We start from the raw sequence: 21,877 nt of genomic DNA, 5'->3' as shown, positions 1-21,877 counted from the left end.
GCAGGATTCACATTAACACACAGCTAAACAATTATTAAAATTGCTAGAAGCAATTAACACAAAATATAACTGCTAATTTTCAATTTACAGCACAGTTTGGTATCTGGTCAGTCTCCGGAATCATGCTTTCATTTATACTTAAATAGGATCAATTAAAAAAAAAAAAAAACTGGACCATCAGGGCACTACATTAAAACCTACTGAATCAATGATTTCACATCCCTTTGGTCTAGAATATCAATTTAAGTTAATTACCACACAACCATATTAATTGTATGTTTGAAATACTTTATAAGCAAAAGGCTTTCATGCAAAGTGTCTAAGGGCACATTAATGAGGGTATCCCTGATGGTTACTGCAACAGCTGAATATATACTTTAGCAAGCTATACTACAAAGAACATCTGATTTAGACGCTGGTGTTTTTAGAGTGTTAGTAGGGTTTAGCTAGAGTTTACTAAGAAAACTTCCTGTGATCAGAGTACATGGTGTCCGATCTGAGGTACCACCCTTTCAAGAAGTGGAAGAGGTACAAGAGCAAAGGTGAACATGGTATTTAGTCCCATCCTAAGAAAATTCACTCCACTTCCTTTCTTCTACTTGCCAGGCCAGTTGCTGCAGCTGGTGTCTGGCATCCTCTACATCAGAGTTCCCTTTTTGGCGCCCTTTTTAATCCGAGCCTTTATTATATGCGCACATTCCTTTTGGGAGAGTAGCAAATAAAACAACTTTAAAGGTATGTGGGATTAAAGGGACATTTTTCTGGATATGGGGTATAGCATGTCAGAATTGAAAACAGGTGGGCACCTCTATTACGAATATCTTGAAAGGATTTGATACAACCCAGGCCTATCCGTTCATCAACATACCTTTAAAGGGACACTTAAGTCAAACAAAAAAAATGAGTTTTACTCACTTGGGGCTTCCAATAGCCCCCTGCAGCTGTCCGGTGCCCTCGCCGTCTCCCTCCGATCCTCCTGGCCCCGCCGGCAGCCACTTCCTGTTTCGGTGACAGGAGCTGACAGGCTGGGGACGCAAGTGATTCTTCGCGTTCCTGGCCACAATAGCGCCATCTATGCTGCTATAGCATATATCATATACCATATAGCAGCATAGAGGGTGCTAATGTGTCTGGGAACGCGAAGAATCACTCGCGTCCCCAGCCTGTCAGCTCCTGTCACCGAAACAGGAAGTGGCTGCCGGCGGGGCCAGGAGGATCGTAGGGAGGCGGCGAGGGCACCGGACAGCTGCAGGGGCTATTGGAAGCCCTAGGTGAGTAAAACTCATTTTTTTTGTTTGACTTAAGTGTCCCTTTAACCACCTGACAGATCAAGAAACCCTTTGTCAAATCCGCCTTGCCCTTAAGTTTTAATAAGGAATGCTGGGCTGCTAATGCCTTGTCCACTACAGCGGGTGAGGAGGCCCCATTGCAGATATCAAATAGAAAATATAGCATAAGTTCCCCCTTGTCCCGGGGGTTCCCAGCTGGGAACATGCTCTCTAGATCCGCCCATCTACTCCACACCCTTGCGTAAGCATTCCATGTGGATGGTGAGATGGATTGACTCACCCAATTCGCCAGTCTCTCAAGACCGTGCGCTTTGAGTCCTAAGAGAGAAAATTGCTATAGAAAGATTATTGTTGTAGTTAATATATTGTACCCCAGCTTCAACCCATTTTTTAGGCAATATTCTAATGGTTTTTTTTTTTTCATGTTGCCATTGTGTATCCAGAGAGTTTGTTTGAAAAATAGTTTCCATGCCCTTAAGGTGGATCATATTGTAAGATATGAAGGGAGGACATCTTGTGCCTTGTTTTAAAGACATAGCCATAACCCCTAAGCAAACATGCAGCAGATCTGACAGATACAGTGGGTAGCAAAAGTATTTGGCCCCCTTGAAGTTTTCCACATTTTGTTACATTACTGCCACAAACATGAATCAATTTTATTGGAATGTCACATGAAAGACCAACACAAAGTGGTGTACACATGAGAAGTGGAACGAAAATCATACATGATTCCAAACATTTTTACAAATAAATAACTGCAAAGTGGGGTGTGCATAATTATTCGTCCCCCTTTGATCTGAGTGCAGTCAGTTGCCTATAGACATTGCCTGATGAGTGCTAATGACTAAATAGAGTGCACCTGTGTGTAATCTAATGTCAGTACAAATACAGCTGCTCTGTGAGGGCCTCAGAGGTAGTCTGAGAGAATATTGGGAGCAACAACACCGTGAAGTCCAAAGAACACACAAGACAGGTCAGGAATCAAGTTATTGAGAAATTAAAAAGCAGGCTTAGGTTACAAAAAGATTTCCAAAGCCTTGAACGTCCCACGGAGCACTGTTCAAGCGATCATTCAGTAATGGAAGGAGTATGGCACAACTGTAAACCTACCAAGACAAGGCCATCCACCTAAACTCACAGGCCGAACAAGGAGAGCACTGATCAGAAATGCAGCCAAGAGGCCCATGGTGACTCTGGACAAGCTGCAGAGATCTACAGCTCAGGTGGGAGACTCTGTCCATAGGACAACTATTAGTCATGCACTGTACAAAGTTGGCCTTTATGGAAGAGTGGCAAGAAGAAAGGCATTGTTAACAGAAAGCATAATAAATCCAGTTTGCAATTTGCCACATGCCATGTGGGGGACACAGCAACCATGTGGAAGAAGGTGCGCTGGTCAGATGAGACCAAAATGGAACTTTTTGGCCAAAATGCAAAGCGCTATGTGTGGCGGAAAACTAACACTGCACATCACTCTGAACACACCATCCTTACTGTCAAATATGGTGGTGGCAGCATCATGCTCAGGCGGTGCATCTCTTCAGCAGGGACAGGGAAGCTGGTCATAGTTGATGGGAAGATGGATGGAGCCAAATACAGGGCAAACTTGGAAGAAAACCTCTTGGAGACTGCAAAAGACTTGAGACTGGGGCGGAGGTTCACCTTCCAGCAGGACAATGACCCTAAACATAAAGCCAGGGCAACAATGGAATGGTTTAAAACAAAACATATCTATGTGTTAGAATGGCCCAGTCAAAGTCCAGATCTAAATCCAATTGAGAATCTGTGGCAAGATCTGAAAACTGCTGTTCACAAACGCTGTCCATCTAATCTGACTGAGCTGGAGCTGTTTTGCAAAGAAGAATGGGCAAGGATTTCAGTCTCTAGATGTGCAAAGCTGGTAGAGACATGCCCTAAAAGACTGGCAGCTGTAATTGCAGCAAAAGGTGGTTCTAGAAAGGATTGACTCAAGGGGCCGAATAATTACGCCCACCCCACTTTGCAGTTATTGATTTGTAAAAAATGTTTGGAATGATGTATGATTTTCGATCCACTTCTCACGTGTACACCACTTTGTATTGGTCTTTCAGGGGGAATTCCAATAAAATTGATGCATGTTTGTGGCAGTAATGTGACAAAATGTGGAAAACTTCAAGGGGGCCGGATACTTTTTCAACCCACTGTATGTCAAGATTAGCTGCATGTTTGTTTCTGGTGTTATTTACAGTGATGCTCGGATACCCCTTTTCAAAATCCGGATCGGATTCGGATCCGGATACCCCGATATCCGATCCGGGTCGGATATCCGAGTTCAAAATTTTCGGATACGAATGCAAATCGGATTTTCGACCACAGTATCCGGGCTATCCGGGCAAATTCGGATATCCGGATAGAAAAACCGGAAGTGGCCTTTAAATTGCTTTAAAAAAGTTTTTAGGGTATATGAGGCATGTAGCATCATTATTTGGTAAAGGGGAACACTAATTGATAATGTGGGGACTTAAAATCCCCCCCCCCATCCCCCCCCAAAAAATAGCTGTAAATTAACATCAGGCCTAGGTTCCAGACAGCAGTCGTGCAGCCCACATTGTGTCCAAAGTCCAACCGCACAACTGGGACATGACAGTTTTCACACCAGACACCTCCAAAAAATTACGCAGCAATTGTGTTTTGGGTTAAATATAGGTGGTATCAGTGGCCTGTGGCACCCTGGCGGTGGGAGCTGCACAGGCAGCAGGAGCAGGGCAATGCAGCAGCAGCAGCAGCAGGTGTAACGTGTGCCAGGAGCATGCCGGATGTGGCACGTGCCAAGTGCCAGTCAGACAGCAGAGGAGAAGACACTAGTGCACACTAACTGTCACACTGGCACTGCTCACAGCACAGCAGTTCTGTAGAAAGATAACACAGTAGTACTACTACTACTCTAACAACTACTAGCACTGACTGCAGTACTGCAGTACTAACTAAACAATAGAAGAATCTAGCTAAACAATAGAACAGGTGTGGCTAGATTACAGAGAGCAGCTACAGGACAGGTATAGCAGTAAAGCTGGGCCTGCTAACTACAAAATAGTACAATAATCTATCTAACACAGAAGTAGTACAGTAGAGTAGGACAGGTGAGAGCACATGTAACTAGAGACTAGAGCACAGAGCAGAGCAGGCTGCCTTGCCTAGGCACAGCGCCTAGCTGCTGGCTGCAGCAGCACCAGTGACAGTCTCCTTCCCTAGTCCCTAATAACACAAACTAAACTGCCTAAAATACAATCTATCTACAATACAAAGCAATACAGGTGAATATAAAGTGTTGGAGTGTAAAAACGCTTACTGTATTGAACAATAAATGCACTTGCACAGAAAAAAAGCACTGGAGCAATCTCTCCGTACAGTCAGTCAGTAAGTCGCCAGCAGGACGAGTGAGGCAACATGGCGCCCGCTATTTATAGAGGGGGGCTTAGCCAGGCTCCCCCTCTGTGATTGACTGCAGTCAGAGGGCTGGGAGCCCTCTGATTCGCTTGTGAGGACTCGAGGTGACGTCTGACGTGACGCTATCTGAGCTCGGATAGCTAGGATATCTCCGGATAGCTGATTGCTATCCGAGTGCGCTCGGACAGCACAGCCCGGATAGCTAATACTATTCGAGCTCGGTATTCGAGCTCGAATAGTGAAAAAAGAGCTAGGATATCCGAGTATTTCGGATATCCGAGCTCGGATGAGCATCACTAGTTATTTAGATACTACCACGGCCAAATAGACCAGCAGGGCTGTCAGGCTACTGGCATAGTTTAAAAGGAAATAAATATGGCAGCCTCCATATTCTTCTCACTTCAATTGTGCTTTAGCTGAGCCTTATCACATAGGGAAACAGTAATTTTAAAAGAGAGAACATCACTGAGTGTATGAGGTATTTGAATGTTATAGTAATTAGTGTAAAAAGATTTTTTTTTTAACTTCACTCTGGGTGATTTATTACTTCCAATACAAAGGCAATTATTAAAGATTAATGAAAATATGTACTATATGTAGTGGTGGTGGAACAGCTTTTAAGGTTGTTAATGGCAACTCCTAAGCATATGCACCAGTTTCATAACAGCACTAAAAATATCTCCTCTCTGTCTCCTAATGTTCTTGCCTGTGAAATCTGATTTACATAGTGTGGTGCTGCTTTTAGCCAAGCAAATACACATAGTTCATGCTGTCTTCTACTTAAACAAAATTACAACGCACAATGCAGCTCCCAAGCAAGCAGAATAATTGCCCTTTTAAACCACTACAATGCTTTTATTGCGTGTTATTACTCACATCACGTCTTCTGTGATTTACCTTAAAATTTACACTACTCATTGGCACTTAATTAAAATGGACCAATGTTCTAAGTATAGCTGCAAGCTATTTTAAAATTCTGTCACTGCCAGCTATTTTAAAATCACTGATCCATCACACCAGAGTTAAAGGAGAAGGGACAAAAAGCAAAGCCATTGGAAATGAATATGTGCTAAAGAAAACGCCCCCTGTGTTGGCCAAAGTATTTGTCACATGAAGCAGAGAATCGATGTGCGTCTTGCCTCTGTTTTATACTAGCCACACAGGTTTCACTTGTGATCTTTGATGGCACTTCAGATTCATTATGATACGGTAATGAGCATATGTTTTATAAGAACTATAATATAGGTAAAGTAGCTTACATTTTCCTTTTTATTTCCAGTGCAGTTTAGAAGGAATCTCCCAGGCATGACTGTTCCTGACATACAGCATTTCAGATTAGCGCTCACCTATAGAAGACCTGGACATTCAGGCTGCATTCACAATGGGATGTTGCATTGTAGTGCGACATTAAAGTCACAATGCAGCATTACAACGCAACAAATAAAAAGGTGGTAATGCACATAAACTCTGCATTACCGGCGCATACAGTAGGTATAGTAAAGCATACAGGCAATGAAAAGTATGCTTTCCTGTAGCTGGTAACGTGTGCGTTCAGAGGTATCGCACTGCAGCAGTGAGTTACCATAACGCTACACGTTACAATGCAACGCTAACGTCACACTGTGAATGTCCCATAGGCTTATCATTGCAGTGCGGCCGGTAAGCTGCGTTATAAGACTTTATAACGCAGCACTGCAACGTCCCACTGTGATTAACCCTCCTGGCGGTCTATTAAAAACCGCCAGGGGGCAGCGCAGCAGTTTTTTTGATTTTTTTTTAAATCATGTAGCGAGCCTAGGGCTGTGCAGCGGCATCCCCCTACCCTCTTCGATCGCCTCCGGCGATCAAGAAATCCCGTTCAAAGAACGGGATTTCCTGGAGGGCTTACCGCGTCGCCATGGCGACGGGGCGGGATGACGTCACCGACGTCATGACGTCTAAGGGAGTCCCGATCCACCCCTCAGCGCTGCCTGGCGCTGATAGGCTAGGCAGCGCAGGGGTCTAGGTGGGGGGGGGCCTGCAGCGACGCGGATAGCTGCGAATCGGCGCGGGGCGGCGGCGATCGGTGTGCTCACGCATCTAGCAAAGTGCTAGCTGCGTGCAGCAACAAAAAAAAAATTGCGCAAATCGGCTCAGCAGGGCCTGAGAAAACCTCCTGCGCGGCTTACCCCGAACTACGTTCGGGGTTACAGCCAGGAAGGTTAAGTCCTCAGGAGGAGTTTGGAATACTGATAAGAAACGTAATCTTTATATTATATAATGACTGGCATGTTTAGACATTAACTGTATGGATTATATTAAAGGCAACCTGAAGTGAGGGGAATATGGAGGCTGACATACTTATTTAATTTTAAACAATACACATTGCCTAGCAGTCCCACTGATCATCTGCCTCTAATAATTTTAGCCCTATACCCTGAACAAGCATGCAGATCAGAGCTTTATGACTAAAACGTGACAAGATTAGCCATATGCTTGTTTCAGGTGTGTGATTCAGATACTACTGATACCAGAATGATCAGCAGGACTGACAGACAAATGTTTTGGTTTAAAAGGAAATAAATATTTCTATGGTGGCGCCGGCTGTGCCCAAATCTCCTGCGCTGGATACAACATGTTGCTGGAACCTACTAGCAGCACTTTCTAAGCACTAGTGATTTGAAAAGCTCTTGCTAATGCAATGCTATGGGGGATTTAAAAAAAAAAAATCACATCCCTCAAGTGCAAGGGTAGGGAACCTATGGCTCGGGAGCCAGATGTGGCTCTTTTGATGGCTACATCTGGCTCACAGACAAATCAGTAGGGGTTGATTCACTAAGCTACAATGCTCAAGCAGCGCAGCTTAGTGTGGCAGTGCAAGTAAATGTTTCAAAGTACTGCACGCTACTGCTGTAGCATACACTACTAACTTACTTGCACTACCTCAAAATGAATAGCTGCTCCAATTGTCCCACTCTGGATCCTGTCAGGTCCAGTGACTTTTTAGAACAAGATCCCCACACTTTGATTGGCCCAATAGGCTGCCTGTCACTTAAGGGGATCTCCTCCTACAAAGTGAATCAACCCCCAAGTCAGCTAGCTAATTGTACAAGCTGTTAGTCTGTATTTCTCCTGTCTGGCTCTCTGGGAAATTGCTGATGTTGCTGAAACCCAAAAGAAGCTGAAGACATGTCTGACACTTCCGCTACCCGGCGGCTCAACTGTATACACATCACCATGGCAACAAGGACATAAGCCCTACTGTCCCAGTTTGAAACATATTGTATGGCTCTCACAGAATTACATTTTAAAATATGTGGAGTTTATGGCTCTCTCAGCCAAAAAGGTTCCTGACCCCTGCTCAAGTAGAATCACATCCATAGCATTGCATTAGCAAGAGTTTTCAGATCACAAGTGCTCAGAAAAGGCTTAGAAAAGTGCTTCTAGTGGGTTCCACTACCAGTACAATCCGTATCGTGCTGTAGAAATCGGCTTACTGTGGAAATTTTAGGCCAATCAGAAGACTCGGAAGTATTAAACCAATCAGAAATTGCAGAAGTTTACTGCAGTTGCCAATCAGCAATGCATATTCCGCATAATAATGTACATCCACTCAAAAAAGAAAAAGTTTCCGTAAAAATGGTGGTTTTCATTTTTTCAATTAAACTTTATTGACAAAAAAAGAACAAAGAACTAAAATCTGTGTGTGGAAATCAGAAAGTCCATGGAAATCAGAAAGCCGCTTATTGGAAAGTGGAAATCCATCAGAATTGGAAATCCACATTTCCGACCCTCCCTATTTCTTTGTCTTATCTATGCAAATTCTATTTTAGTTGTGGTAAACTTAAAAATGTTAAAAAAGTTTATGGAAAATAAAATAAAAGGGTTTTCTGATCAATAAAATGATCACACCTATGCAAAACGTAACTGTCAAGTAAAAAGCAATCATGAAACAGACAAAACAGGTATAAAACACAAAGTTACAAGAGATTACATGCAGGAGTGCTTTATGCCTGGCTCTACTGTTACAAAATATTTCACATAGTTTTCAATTCAAATCACATTTCTGGGAAAAAAAGAAAACTACCCCTCACTATTTCATGCCTGTAATGACTAAGACCACAAAGCTGCTGTTTTGATATAGATAACCAGAACAATTTCAGTAAAATGTATGAATGGATGGAGCTCAAATCTTTTAATATCATCATTCAAAGCGTCTAAAATAAATTTGTTTGGCTTGCTAAGTACTTCTCATTGAGTGATAAGGCTACAGTGAAAAAATATGCTATAATCGGCCTATTAAAATGGTGTGCACTATCCAGGCAGACAAAGGGGAACAAGCAGGTAATGATTTGCAACAATGCTCTGTAGCAATTATAGCTATAAGCCATAAGGCTAAATAAGTAAGCATATATGGCCTCCTGTTGTCCATCTACGCACAAACAAATGCATTAGTGTAGGTGTTAAAAGTAAAGAAGGGTCCTGCCCTGGGCAGCTAATTACTCACTTAGCACAATGGAAGTTATTAGAAACCGTTATAGCAACAGTACTTCGGTTGAAGTGTGCTTCTGTGGTGTCCCACAGTGCATCATTGCTGAATAGGCAAATCATCCTTTTATGTCCCTGAATGCTAAACATACCTCCAGAACTACTAGGTTGCAATGATGTGTCAGCTTGTTAATTGTACAGAGCCGCAATAATCCAACATGCAATGCAATTCAGCAGTGATGCACTGTGGTACACACAAGCACACTCCAACCTGAACAATTGCAAATAGCTTCTGTTTTATGAAGGCTTATTTCTGTTTTGCATAGCATTTATTACTTATTTATTATTTACCTATTATTCATTTATTATTTACCTATTTAGCCCCTTACACACTCCTAGGAGTTCTGCTTCACCATGAGCTTGCTGGGCACTCTGTTACTCTAGCAACAGTACTCCAATCAGTACAGAGTGAACTGTTGCCAAGCTTTAAAAGAAGTGCCCTGTAAGCATACTGAAAGTTTTATAAAATATTTAGCTGGCTGAAGATTTAAAATCTTAAGATAACATTTAATAACACAATAATTGCAAAAAGACTTGTGAATCACGGATCTATGTTTGTAGTAATTGAATAATGCAAGTGGAATTTAGCTTGAAATAGAATGTGCATATTCCTTATAGCACTAGCAGGGAATATAGAACACTGGGGATTACGTAGCTAACCTCATAAGCTTTACTGCCTACACACTCATTAAAACATTGTTCCATTATATCACAGCAGGACTTGTACAATAATCCTGTGATTACACTTTGCCACCAACTTGAATGACACTTTAATCTACAAATGTTCATTACTCTCTGCAATTAATTACAGTCCACAGGTCAGACATCACGGTTTCTATTTTAGAGAAACTTGCTCCCATAAATGGACATCTAAAGGGGGAATTGTGGCAGTGAGTATCTAAATATTTGACAGATTCAGCATTATTCAGAGAGGCATGTCAGCAGCCTGAAGGTGCAGTTAAATATAGAGCTCCTAATTACTGCTCGTCTGCTCTGCCTCTGACAGTCAGCATATATTCAATATTTTTAGCCTGAGATCTTGGTCATGGTAGGACACTACTAAACATCAGCTGATCAAATCACAAATCAACAAAATGGAGTAAAAGCTGGTAATGAAAATAATGGCATACCTTTTCATCCAGAGCTTTGTGATGCTCAAAGAGGGATTTCAGAGCTTTGAGAACTTCAACTTCGCTGGAAACACCTGAGGGGGACTGCGCTTGGCGTTTTACCACCGTCATCCTTAATGACCTCTCGTGTCTTGAAACAAGGCACTCCAGATGCTCCAACAATAGCTGTTAAATTTAATGTCAATAAATTAATGCTTTTCTATGCTTATAAAGCGCTCACACCAATATACTGAAACAGCTACTGAAATTTCAGTCTCAATATATGCATACAGAATACTATGTGGTACAGTAGAAAGATATCATGAAGCGAAATAACAAAAATAAAGCAAAAAAAATAATAAAAATCTATAAATCAAAGTCCTCCCCTTGGGTTTCATATCATGAGTCCTATGTGTCAAAAAATGCAGCTCACGCTTTCGTGCATTAGTTGCGTTCTCCGATGTTCAGGTGCGCGATGATCAAATCAAGATGAGCAACATTCTCCAGACACATGATCCATTAGACAATATGAATAAATTAATGACTGGTGCTTTAAAAAGGTCAGTTGTACTGGACTGTCAATTCAGAATCAAAAAGAGTGCATAGCAGTTTGATCAAATAGCGAAAAGTCAAAAATGCACGATAAAAGATACAACAGTAACTGAAATGAAAACAAACTAAGCTTGCCATGGGGTTGTTGTGGACATGTGTTGGTTGCAGGGATGGTTTGGGTTTTTGGTCAAAATTATAACAGGATAATAATGTGGGGACACTTATAAAAGTGTTTGTAGTTTGTTTAAAAAAAAAATAAAATCTTTTAATGCTTTTTTTCTTTTTTTAAAATCAGTAGGTTTTTTTTATTTTGTAACCCTTTGTGGCAATGGTTAAGGGGTACGAATGTATTTAAATACTAATTTCCCCTGTGGGTGAACATGTGAGGGTCTCGGATATAAAATGGTGCTTCCAGATTCCACAAAAGTTACTCTGTCAGAGCCTACCGCCAATGCAGGGAAGTAGTTACACGATCTCGCTAAATGCAAGGTGAGTATGAGCTCATTGTACTTAACATTGGACAATGGTGCAATGCAAGTATGGGGGGGAGGGGGGGAGGAAGAGTTATTATTAGAGTGTTATTGTTAAAGTGGATCCGAGGTGAACTTTTACACATTGCATAATTGTGTTCCTTTCCTATTGTTTATAGGGCATTCCTCAAGCCAAATACTTCTTTGTTTTTGTTTTAATACTCTAATTCCCTATAAACTAAAAAAGCCACGCCCACAGGTTTTCAGAGCCTTGGCAGTAGCAAGGGCTCATGGGAGCTCAGTCTGGGCAGGAGGAGGGGGAGGTGTTACTAGCCATTAATTTCAGAGGCAGAGGGGAGGAGAGAGGAGGAGAGGGGATTAGGCTGATGGCTCAATATACAGATAAGCCTGCTTCTGTGTAATGTTTACAAACAACATGGCTGCTGTCATTGTATCACAGGAATAAATAATCATATTCTATTAAAACTGTTTGCAGCTAGATTTGCTGTACAAACCATCTAAACTTTAGATAAGATATACAGGTATAGACAAGTTACTTGTTATAGTTAGTTTTTCATCTCGGATCCGCTTTAAGAGTGCTGCCAGATCTGATTGATTGTGTGGGCTAGTATTGCTCCACCCAAGGTGTGGAGGTACCTGCATCCTCCAATTTTGTAAATATAAGCCCAAATGAGGGGCAAAGTGTTAAAAGTGCTTAGGAGGGAGGATCCCAAGCTGTGAGTTTTTGAAATGTGTATTTAAATGTGTTCTGCAACCTTACATTTTAATAGATTCGCCAGTTGAAAAATATTGTAGATTGGAGCAAAGAGATGCAAATTAGCAAAAAAACAAACAAAAAGAAAATTAAAAAGATTCCACAATCCCACCCCACCGGATTTATAAACTCATTTCTCTGCCAAGAATGATTTTTGCAAAAATTAAAAGATGCTTTTAAGATTTTTTTTCCAGAAATGTTCAACAAGTGCCTTGACATACATAGCAAATTCATTGATGACCGTATGTTTGAGGGCTTTGCAATTAACACAGAAATTTGATATAATAGACTTCAATGCAAAACACTGAATCAAAATTGCAATGGTTAAGTCAGTCTCTTGCTTTGTGGCTCAGAGTTGCAAATCTGGCCCTATATATGGAATGACAAAATTTTGCTGCTCATTTCTAGCCATAACCAGTGATAAGCATACAAGTGGAAAAAGATGGTCTGGGGAAAAAAAAAAGATGTTTTGTAATTAGGGTGCACACTAATGGTGCGATTCTTAGTGAACAATTGGATTTTCAAGCAGATCATTCAGATCACACAGCATTAATGGGTCGAAACTATCCACAATATTAAAGCCAGTAGTGATCATATGTATGCACACAATCTTCCATGCTGATGGACTAGTTTAAGTAAATGATTTATAATGTAATTCAGGGCTGTGGATTCGGAGTTGGAGTCTGAGTCGAGGAGTCTGAGCCATTTTGGGCACCTGGAGTCGGAATTGGAGTCGGAGTCAGTGGTTTCATACACTGAGGAATCAGAGTCGGAGTTGGAGTCAGATGATTTTTGTACCGACTCCACAGCCCTGATGTAATTGATCTGTATTGCTTGGGTCTGTGAGCTTCTGTTTCCATACAATTCAGCGTGAATAATTGATTGGAAATACGATTGTGAAATAAAAATATCACACTATTAATAGACCCCTTAAGACATATGTGGCTCTTCCTTCAATTTAAAGTAGATCATGGTAATGTCCCAACAAAAAGTCTATAATGGTTTCTCTGACTAGGGATGGCTATCGAGAAACACAATTTACACATTTCTGAGATGATACAAATATTATGCATTATTATACGTACAGCTTGAAAATGGCACGGTTAGGCACAGTAGTTGCTGCTGCATTTGATTGAGTCATTTCCAAGGTGCATATAATACATCAACTTATTAGCAACTCATTCACCATCCCAATCTGTGACTCATCAAATTTATACAATTCTCCTGTGTTTGTTAATTAAGTCTTGCAAAAAGTTATAGCACTAACTTAAAGGACTACTGTAGGAGGGGAAAAGGAGTTGAACTTACCCATGGCTTCTAATGGTTCCCCGCAGACATCCTGTGCCCGCGCAGCCACTCACCGATGCTCTGGCCCCACCGCAGGCCGCAGTGGCTTTCAGACTTTAAAGTCTGAAATTCCAGAAGTGAACCGGAGGCGGGGCCGGAGCATCGGTGAGTTGCTGCGTGGGCACAGGATGTCTGCGGGGGACCATTAGAAGCCCCGGATAAGTTCAACTCATTTTCCCCCGACCCCCTACAGTATTCCTGTAAGAGAAAAAAAAACTGACACCAATCGACAGACACTCATCTTCTCCTCCACAGCCTCCAGCTACCTGCTCACTACCAGTCAGTCAAAAACTCCTGTGCCCTACTAGCCAATTCATGCCAGTTGATCATTAATGGAGAGGCATGACCTTAGGCTGACTAGTGGAGGGAAAAGGAGGGGATGGGTGAGTGAGCAGGCAGCTGTAGGTTGCAATAAGTAGTGAGGGTCTATGATTTTATTACATCAGGTTTTTTTTGTTTTTAATTTTGCAAAACCTACATTGTTTCACGCATATTTTATTACATGAATAGAATTGCTGTGCTGCAAGTTAGGATTTTAAATTAATGTGTTACTTTCCATTCCTATTACAAACTCACTACTACTTTTTATGACTGCATGTTATCAACTTCAGCATAATACAGGCTTTACGACTGCTGGTAAAGGGCACATGAATTGACATGATAAGACAAGATAAATGTGTACAGTATGTTCAATTCCAAGTCTACATAGAGCTAGGCTGGTTAACTTTCTGCTTTTTCCACTGTAAGGGTTAATAATTTAGGACTGTAAATTACACTTTTAAACACAAAATAAGACAGTGGGATTGCGGGAAAGTCCTATTTATATCTCAGTTTAATTTTCCTGATCAAGTTTGGGTTCAAGCTCCTGCACAGTTCCTTCTAGTTCACCAACCGGATAGCTTTGATTGACCAGTGACCACATTTTTGTTTAGTGCCCAATAAAGCTTCTGATATAAAAGTTAGGTCATATGAACTGAAACAACTGAAAGATCGAAGTAAGCTCTTCAAGTGGAACTGCTGCTTCTAGGTTACACTTAATTGTGCTGTTCACACTTCAAGAGAGCATGACAGAGTTAGGAGAAGGGGAGTTGAAACTAACTCATGTATGCAGAAACTGGTGAAGTTGCTTCTAACCGGATACATTTAAATATTTTTTTCAATAGCTATTTAATAAGCTCATACACAAATGAAAACATGCTTTGATACCAGATACCTATAGGACTAGGACACCATTTGTGCTCACAGCTGGGCTTTAAATATCAAATACTGTGAATTATGTTAAGTTAATGTTGATATTACAAACTAATTGCTTCCTTTTGCAGCGATCTAATGAATGGAAATAATGGGAGCCAGTCAGTCCAGTGCAAGAGCCAACAGTATATTAATGTGCTTCCACTGAAAGCCATAGACAAGACTCTAGAGAGTTAGGTAGCAGCTGGTATCTGCGAGGCGTATTAGCTACCTGGCCACTGGAGTTTTTCAAAATATGTTTGTTTGCATCAAGTAAGGTCGGAAATATCACAGCAAGATTCAATAACTGTCACAATTACACCCATTAGGATACTCCAAGTATGTTCAGTAGTGCCAGAGTCAAATTTAAAAGCAAAAGGAAAGCATAGCCCTTCTCTGTAACCACCAGATTCCATAATTCAGCTCTCTGCAGATGGTTTGAGGATGAAAGCTCCACTTTTTGCTTTGATGTTGGTGTTACATAAATTATAAATAATGATACTATATAGATCATAGATACACAGATTACAGCTAATAGAGATTTTATTTCTACTGAAAAAGTGATTCAACTGCTAATAATGTGGAAATTCACATGGAAAGAAAGAAAAATGGACTAGTTTTAGTTTTGTCGGGGTGTGTTTGAACAGCTGTCCAAGGGGACATTTCTCAGGAGAGGGTCACTGAGAACAAGTAGTTAGGTGATAACTCCAACTGTAACACAGCAGCAAATATTCCTAGAAGTATGAGAAAGGTTTGTAACCTCTGTGACATGAAGCACTCTGTGACTCTGTGTCTGCATAGATTTTCCTGTCTCAGTGGAGAACATCTCCCAAGTGGCCACAGAGACTAGAAAAATTCTGATAGATTTTAAAAATTTCCCTATTTTGTGATCTTGAACAATCTCTCCCCCCCCCCCCTTCCAAAAAAAAGCCAATGTAGTAAAGCTGTATATTGAGCCTTCAAGAGTCCAATGAGATGTGACCTACATCCCTTCCCCTTCACACATGGTCATTCTATGGACTAGTGATGGTCAAGTAGATGCAAATAGCTTCGATTTGATGCAAATGTATGAAAACTTATTTTATGCAGCTTGAAAATGAACCAATCAAATCCTGCTGAGGTAAAATTCGAAGTTCAAACTGCATAAATTTGCATCAACACGAAGTTATTTGCATCTGCTTGACCATCACTACTATGGACTTTGCATTAGGACAGTGGTCATGTATAAAGAGGCTGGACGGGTAGGAAGAGGTGTGGCTGAAGAAGGAGAGGAGTAAACGAGAGCCGAGTTGGAATTTACTGCAAAGCATTACAGCCAAAACCGGAAACCCTCTGAAGTTCAGTACAGCCCTATTTAGTTTAAAAAGGAAAAAGTTTCCTTAACCTCCCTGGTGTTTGTTCAATTTCCCCAGGATTTCTGTGCAAAAAGTGATCCAATGAAATTTCATAACCTTTTTTTTTCTTGCCAAAATGTATCAAGCAATGGTTTAGTATACAGTGCACAAGAGTATGGACGTGTAAGAACGTCAATACTGTCCACAGAATATTTTGTATTGACCTGTATAACCGTCAATACCGCCAGGGAGGTTAACTCAAACTCCCTATTTGACCACTTCCAATCCAGTTTCCATTCTGCTTCCTTTACCGAGACAGCACTGGCGGTCCCCAATTATCTTAGACAAAACTAGCCACAACTACAACTATAACAGTCTTATCTCCTCATTTGACTTCAACTACTATCAATACCACCAAACTCCTCGTCCATACACTTGTTAGCGCTCTATTGGACTACTGCAATGCTCTCCTTTCTGGACTTCCAAAGACCAGATTCCAACCCCTGCAATCCGTCTTGAATGTGGCTGCCAGGCTCATTCCCTCATCAGCTGCATAACTCTGCAAACCCCTTCATTGGCTCCTGGTCTCATTCAGAATTAAAGGGAATCTGAAGTGAGAGGGACATTGAGGCTGCCATATTTATTTCCTTTTAAACAACACTAGTTGACTGGCTGACCGACTGCGAGACAGGCAAAAATGGTGCAGGAAAGTTGGGTGTCATCATAGGCCGTAATGTGAATTACAGCTATAGCAGGGCTCAGACATTTATTTGGGTGCAGTCAAAATGACTATAAAAACAGGGCTAAGACAGGAGTCAGCTCTCAGATATTGTGAATTATGCTGAGTCCACGGCGGCCTGGAGGGGAAATGGTAATTAATGCCATTAGAACTTTTGCAGAAGCAGGGTGAGACGTTTTTGGCTTTGCCCTGCACCCACATTTGCCGGGGCCATAATTACATGCATGCGTCCTGCTGATCCTCTGCCCCTAACACTTTAGGCCATAGACCCTGAACATTCTTGCAGATCAGAGGTTTCTGATAAAAATCTAAACAAGATTAGCTTCATGGTATGTGACTCAGACACTACTGCAGCTAAAGATATCAGCAGGACTGACCGGCAACTGGTATTTAAAGGAAATCAATTATGGCAGCCTTCATGCACTCTTGTTTCAGGTTGCCTTTAAAATCACACTCCTCTGACTGGCCTATAAATCCATCCAGCATACCTCCCTCTCAAACACCTAGGTTCTTACTCAGTTTTCTCCAAATCACACCCTTCACTCCTCCACCACTCTATGGATCTATGGATGTCCATCCCATGCATCAAATGCTCACATGCAAGGCTCCAGGACTTTCCCAGAGCAGCCCTTACTCTCTGGAACTCCCCCCCACCACCCCAAAAAGGCTTGCCCCCCCCCCTTTAACCTACTCAAGCAGGCCTTAAAGACCCATCTGTTACCCCTGCCTACTCTCCATCTCCATTGTACTCTGTCAACACCCCCCCCCCCCCCCCCTCCCAACAGTTTAAATGCATATTGACCCCATACTGTGATATATGACTTGTCTATGTCTTCATATTTATTGTACAGCACTGGTTAATATGTTAGAGGTTTATGAACAATGATCAATAATAATAATAATGCCTAGAAAGTAGCTTTATCATGTGTGTGTCTCTTACACAGACAATTCACATTTTCATTACCTCCTCATCAGGTAACAGGTCAAGATAACATTATTATTCCTTCAACTTACTCTTGTATTGTTCCTTTCTGCTTTCAGTTCTGAAATTTCCTCCTCTTTTTCAAGAAGTTGTTCCCGGCATGCGTTCAGTTCTTTCGTAAGTGCAGCAAACTCCTGTAAAAAGCAAAGAAGAAAGGTCATTGCTTAAACATTTATCACCATTTAGATCCAGCAGTTGCAGTGTCTGAAGAGCAGCAAACACAGCAGTACATTCACAAGGACCTTGACACCAAAACAACATGAATGTTAGGGCTTACTAGAGCTCACACTGAGGGCCACTTTCAACTGCACACATGTGCAGAGAAGTTACAATGAGCTCATTTTCAGATCACTGCACTGCCATGATACAGTTCTAGACAGAAGTCCTGACAACCAGTATGAAAAATATTTATGCATTTAATTTTTATTTTATTTTACATACAGTGTGACTAATATTCACAACTGGAAGGCAGATTTGTCAACCATTCAACAGCACCTTTGATTCACTAAAATGGTCACATCAAAAGAAACAAATTGGCCCATTAAGAACATTATATGAATTGTGATTTTTTTTCAATGTGATCATTTAATCAATTATGAATGCTAGAACATCAAATAGAGTTGGTTATTGTAAAACTTTAGATTTGAAATCAGGCAAATAAACAGGTTTACCTCGCAGGCGAGAAAGTAGACCCACAAGGCTGTGAGAAATTTTCTCTACAGGGCCAGACATTGCATCTCAGGCAGGCCAAATTTATGACATTATCCCACTGCTAGCAGAGCCCAGCTTACTCAATGATATCTGGAGGAGATATATCTGGGAGTCTGTAAAACCTTAAAACTTTAGTGTGGCTTAGTGGTGGGTCAAACTATAAAAATCTGGTGATTATGTAAGGCTATATAGAAAGTGATCTGCAGACAGTCGTGGGTAAAATAGAGGTTATGGGAAGCCCTGATTTTCCTCCTGCACTATAGAGCAGGCCTGCACTGAGCTGGCAGGATAGAAATAATCAGAACATTTCAAATATATTTTGGATTCAGGATTTTAATCTATGAGGGTACATAAGATCTGTCCTATGGGGGCAGGATCCCCCCTTCTCCAGATCAGGCACTTTCTTAGCAATAACTCTACACAGCTGCTTCCTCGAAGGCTATTAGAATCACTGTCATAACCAGCTTGATGCCCTGGGTCTTATATTATTCTTTATAATCATCTACCGTATTAAGATCTCTCCTAGATCTTAATTAACTTGGGCATGGAAAGTAGGGTGGGCAATCCCCAATTCGCACTAAACATTTTTTCCCCACATAATAGGAATATTTCCAGAGAATTGGTATAAAGACAGTTCAGGTTGTAAAATACCATGAAAAAGCTGCACAGAATTTCCCTGATGGTTTTAGAAATTGTGGCGCCATGGGAACATTGGTGAACACATTCTGGTATTGCTACATCACTGAAAGCTTTTGGACATGAGCCTGGGATGTAAGATTATTACATGATATGAGATATCCTGTACTTTGTGTCAAGCATTGTTACAGGTTACCAATACTTTGGTACCCAGAGCCTTCATAAGGCACTTGTCCAGCAGTTCAGCCAGAGCCGGGTGTCTTCCAGCTGCAATTTGTAACCCCACACTTGGCAGTGCTTGATACACTATGCAGTTACCTGGTAGCAAACAAAAAATGAACCTGCATCTTGTTACACCTGAGTACAGCCTTGCCCAGATGTGACTCAATATGACGGCTGTACGTGCATGGCTCATGCTTAGTGCGAGCAAGTGCCTGGCCAATGCAAAATAGCAACTGACACGTCAACTAAAACTGTAAAAAAAATACATGACAAATTCAAGCTATAATTACACAAATATGTATGATACGGTCTCCGGTAACTGAATTGTTGACCCTAAAGTTTTGATTGCAGGAGTTTCCAACACTACTGACAAAGCTTGTTATACAAAGTTTTGTTTTTTATAGATGGCTTTTCACATTTCTGTGCAAAATTTGCTTAACTGTGGCATGTGTTTGGATGGTGGGTGGAAAGAAATTGAAAATAATTACTTTTTTCTATAATTTTAATAAACTGCATTAAAAAAAAAAATCTATATTTGTGTTTGGCTAATGGTCTGAGGAGGTGCATAAACATAAACCATTCGGATTTTCATGCAATATCCGCGTTTCCGATTGGCATTACTGCAACTCTGTTATTTTAGCCCATTCACAGAACCCGATCAGAGAATGTAAAAAATAACCAAAAACTCGGACAGAAAACAGAAAACAGAAATGGCAAATCGGCAAAAATCAGCATTTCCAACCATCCCTAATACAATCTTGTTTAACCTTACCATTTCTAGGCACTCTGGAAATCTGTACAAAGTACTCTCAAATTGTTGTCCCTAATGCTACAATTATGTATGAATTGCATAAGCTTTTGCAATTAAGACTGTATGGTGTATAGCCATTTTTTTGTATGGGAGAAGATATCACAGTAGTTTTCCCTTAGGCACATCTCACAATATGTCCATTGCAATGACAATATTATCACATTGAAACCTGATGCAATTACATTTCAATAGAGCCTTTTACACTGGTAGTTTTGTGCTACGGTGCATCAAGTCCTGACAGAACAATGCAGTGTGTTACCAAGGGACACGCACAGTTTGAGATGCGGTGCAAGCATAAGTCTATGGACTGTATGTTGCACTGTACAAGTCGCATCGCACTGAAAATGTGTGATGTGACTTTTCAGCAGATGTAGTGTGAAGGCAGCCTTCAGCTTGGTTCTGTGTCCATTGCGCTGAGCAGACTGCACCATTGTGTCATACATGATCATTCCTGACACCAGACATGTTATACATAGCAAGTAATACTCCTGCCATCCATAAGCAGAAAATACTGCTGCAGCCTAGTCTGCCAAAGTGTGGCTGTCATGTCAAACCAAACAATGGCAATGGCATCACTCTCAGTCTATGAAATTCAGCTGCTGTGGAGGAGGGAGCGTGTTAACGGGCCTAAATAATGGGATAACCCCGTTTCAGTTAAAATAAAAAACATTCACGTGAAACAATACCAACCACTTACAAATTGTATAAATAGCAATGCCTTTTCTATTTTCCTCTTAGAGCAGAACCTCAGCCAAAAGTACTCTTACAGTAATTATAGCATAAAGCTATCACAAAGTCACCTAAACCAAACTGACTAGAATGCCGACAGTGCTGTATGCAAAACCTCTTATAATAATTATCTATACTTCTAGTGCTGACATTTTCCAAACTACTCACAGTACTAAATTCATGTCCACAACTGTTCCTTTAGAGGAGCTCACACTTTTTTCTCTAAATAATTAAACAAAATACTTATATAAAACACTAAAAGACTGGTCTAGTGTCACTTAGGCATACTTAACCACTTGAGGTCCGCGGTGTTAAACCCCCCTAAAGACCAGGCCATTTTTCATAAATTGGGCCACTGCAGCTTTAAGGCCTCCCTGCAGGGCCGTACAACTCAGAACACAAATTATTCCCCCCGCCTCCTTTTCTCCCTACCAACAGAGCTCTCTGTTGGTGGGGTCTGATCGCTCCCTCAACGTTTATTTATTTATTTATTTTTTACAAATATTTTTCTTTTTTTATAAAATGCCTATTTTTGTTTTCTTTCACCCTTTCTCCCTCCCCCTGTCAGCCTATCACAGCGATCGCTTCTGTGTCCCCAGTACAGCGCTGCCTTAGATCGCAGTCCTGTACAGGTATATTAGACGGCAATCGATCGCCGCTGGGAGACTGAAGACGGAGCCCAATAGAAGGCCATTCATGCCAATCGGTGTGGAGTGGTCCTGGAGCTGCCGCTGCGTTCAGGCCAATTGGCGTGGAGCGGTCGGCAAGAAGTTAAACTTCACCAAAGCTTATTGATGACATTGCATGCATACTTACCTGAGAAGAGGGAAGCCTCTGTTTGCCAGGACCCTCTGGAACATCAGATCTAATCTACTCTTCTGCACCCGTGCAAGCATGGCCGGCCCTGTGCAGTAGCATGGAGCCGCTATTGCCTGGAGAGCCGAGGAACGACCCAGATCTTCTTACCGTAAAGCCCTTGCCAGTTTTC

General features: G+C 41.3%; 1 protein-coding gene across 9 annotated transcripts in view; it reads right to left on the bottom strand.

Moving 5' to 3' along the window:
- Positions 1–21,877, bottom strand: part of PPFIA2 (PTPRF interacting protein alpha 2) — a 409,727-nt gene that overhangs the window by 172,314 nt on the left and 215,536 nt on the right. For all 9 annotated transcript variants that reach the window (XM_068276855.1, XM_068276859.1, XM_068276856.1 and 6 more), the window contains 2 exons: positions 17,813–17,914; positions 10,373–10,537 (listed from right to left, as the gene is read on the bottom strand). In XM_068276855.1, coding sequence (XP_068132956.1) covers positions 10,373–10,537; positions 17,813–17,914 — 267 coding nt within the window. The remainder of the gene's footprint in view (positions 1–10,372; positions 10,538–17,812; positions 17,915–21,877) is intronic.

Source organism: Hyperolius riggenbachi, chromosome 3 (assembly GCF_040937935.1).
Source record: "Hyperolius riggenbachi isolate aHypRig1 chromosome 3, aHypRig1.pri, whole genome shotgun sequence".
Lineage (NCBI taxonomy): Eukaryota > Metazoa > Chordata > Amphibia > Anura > Hyperoliidae > Hyperolius > Hyperolius riggenbachi.
Note: the sequence above shows the minus strand (reverse complement) of the source record. Positions and strands in the feature narration are given on the sequence as shown.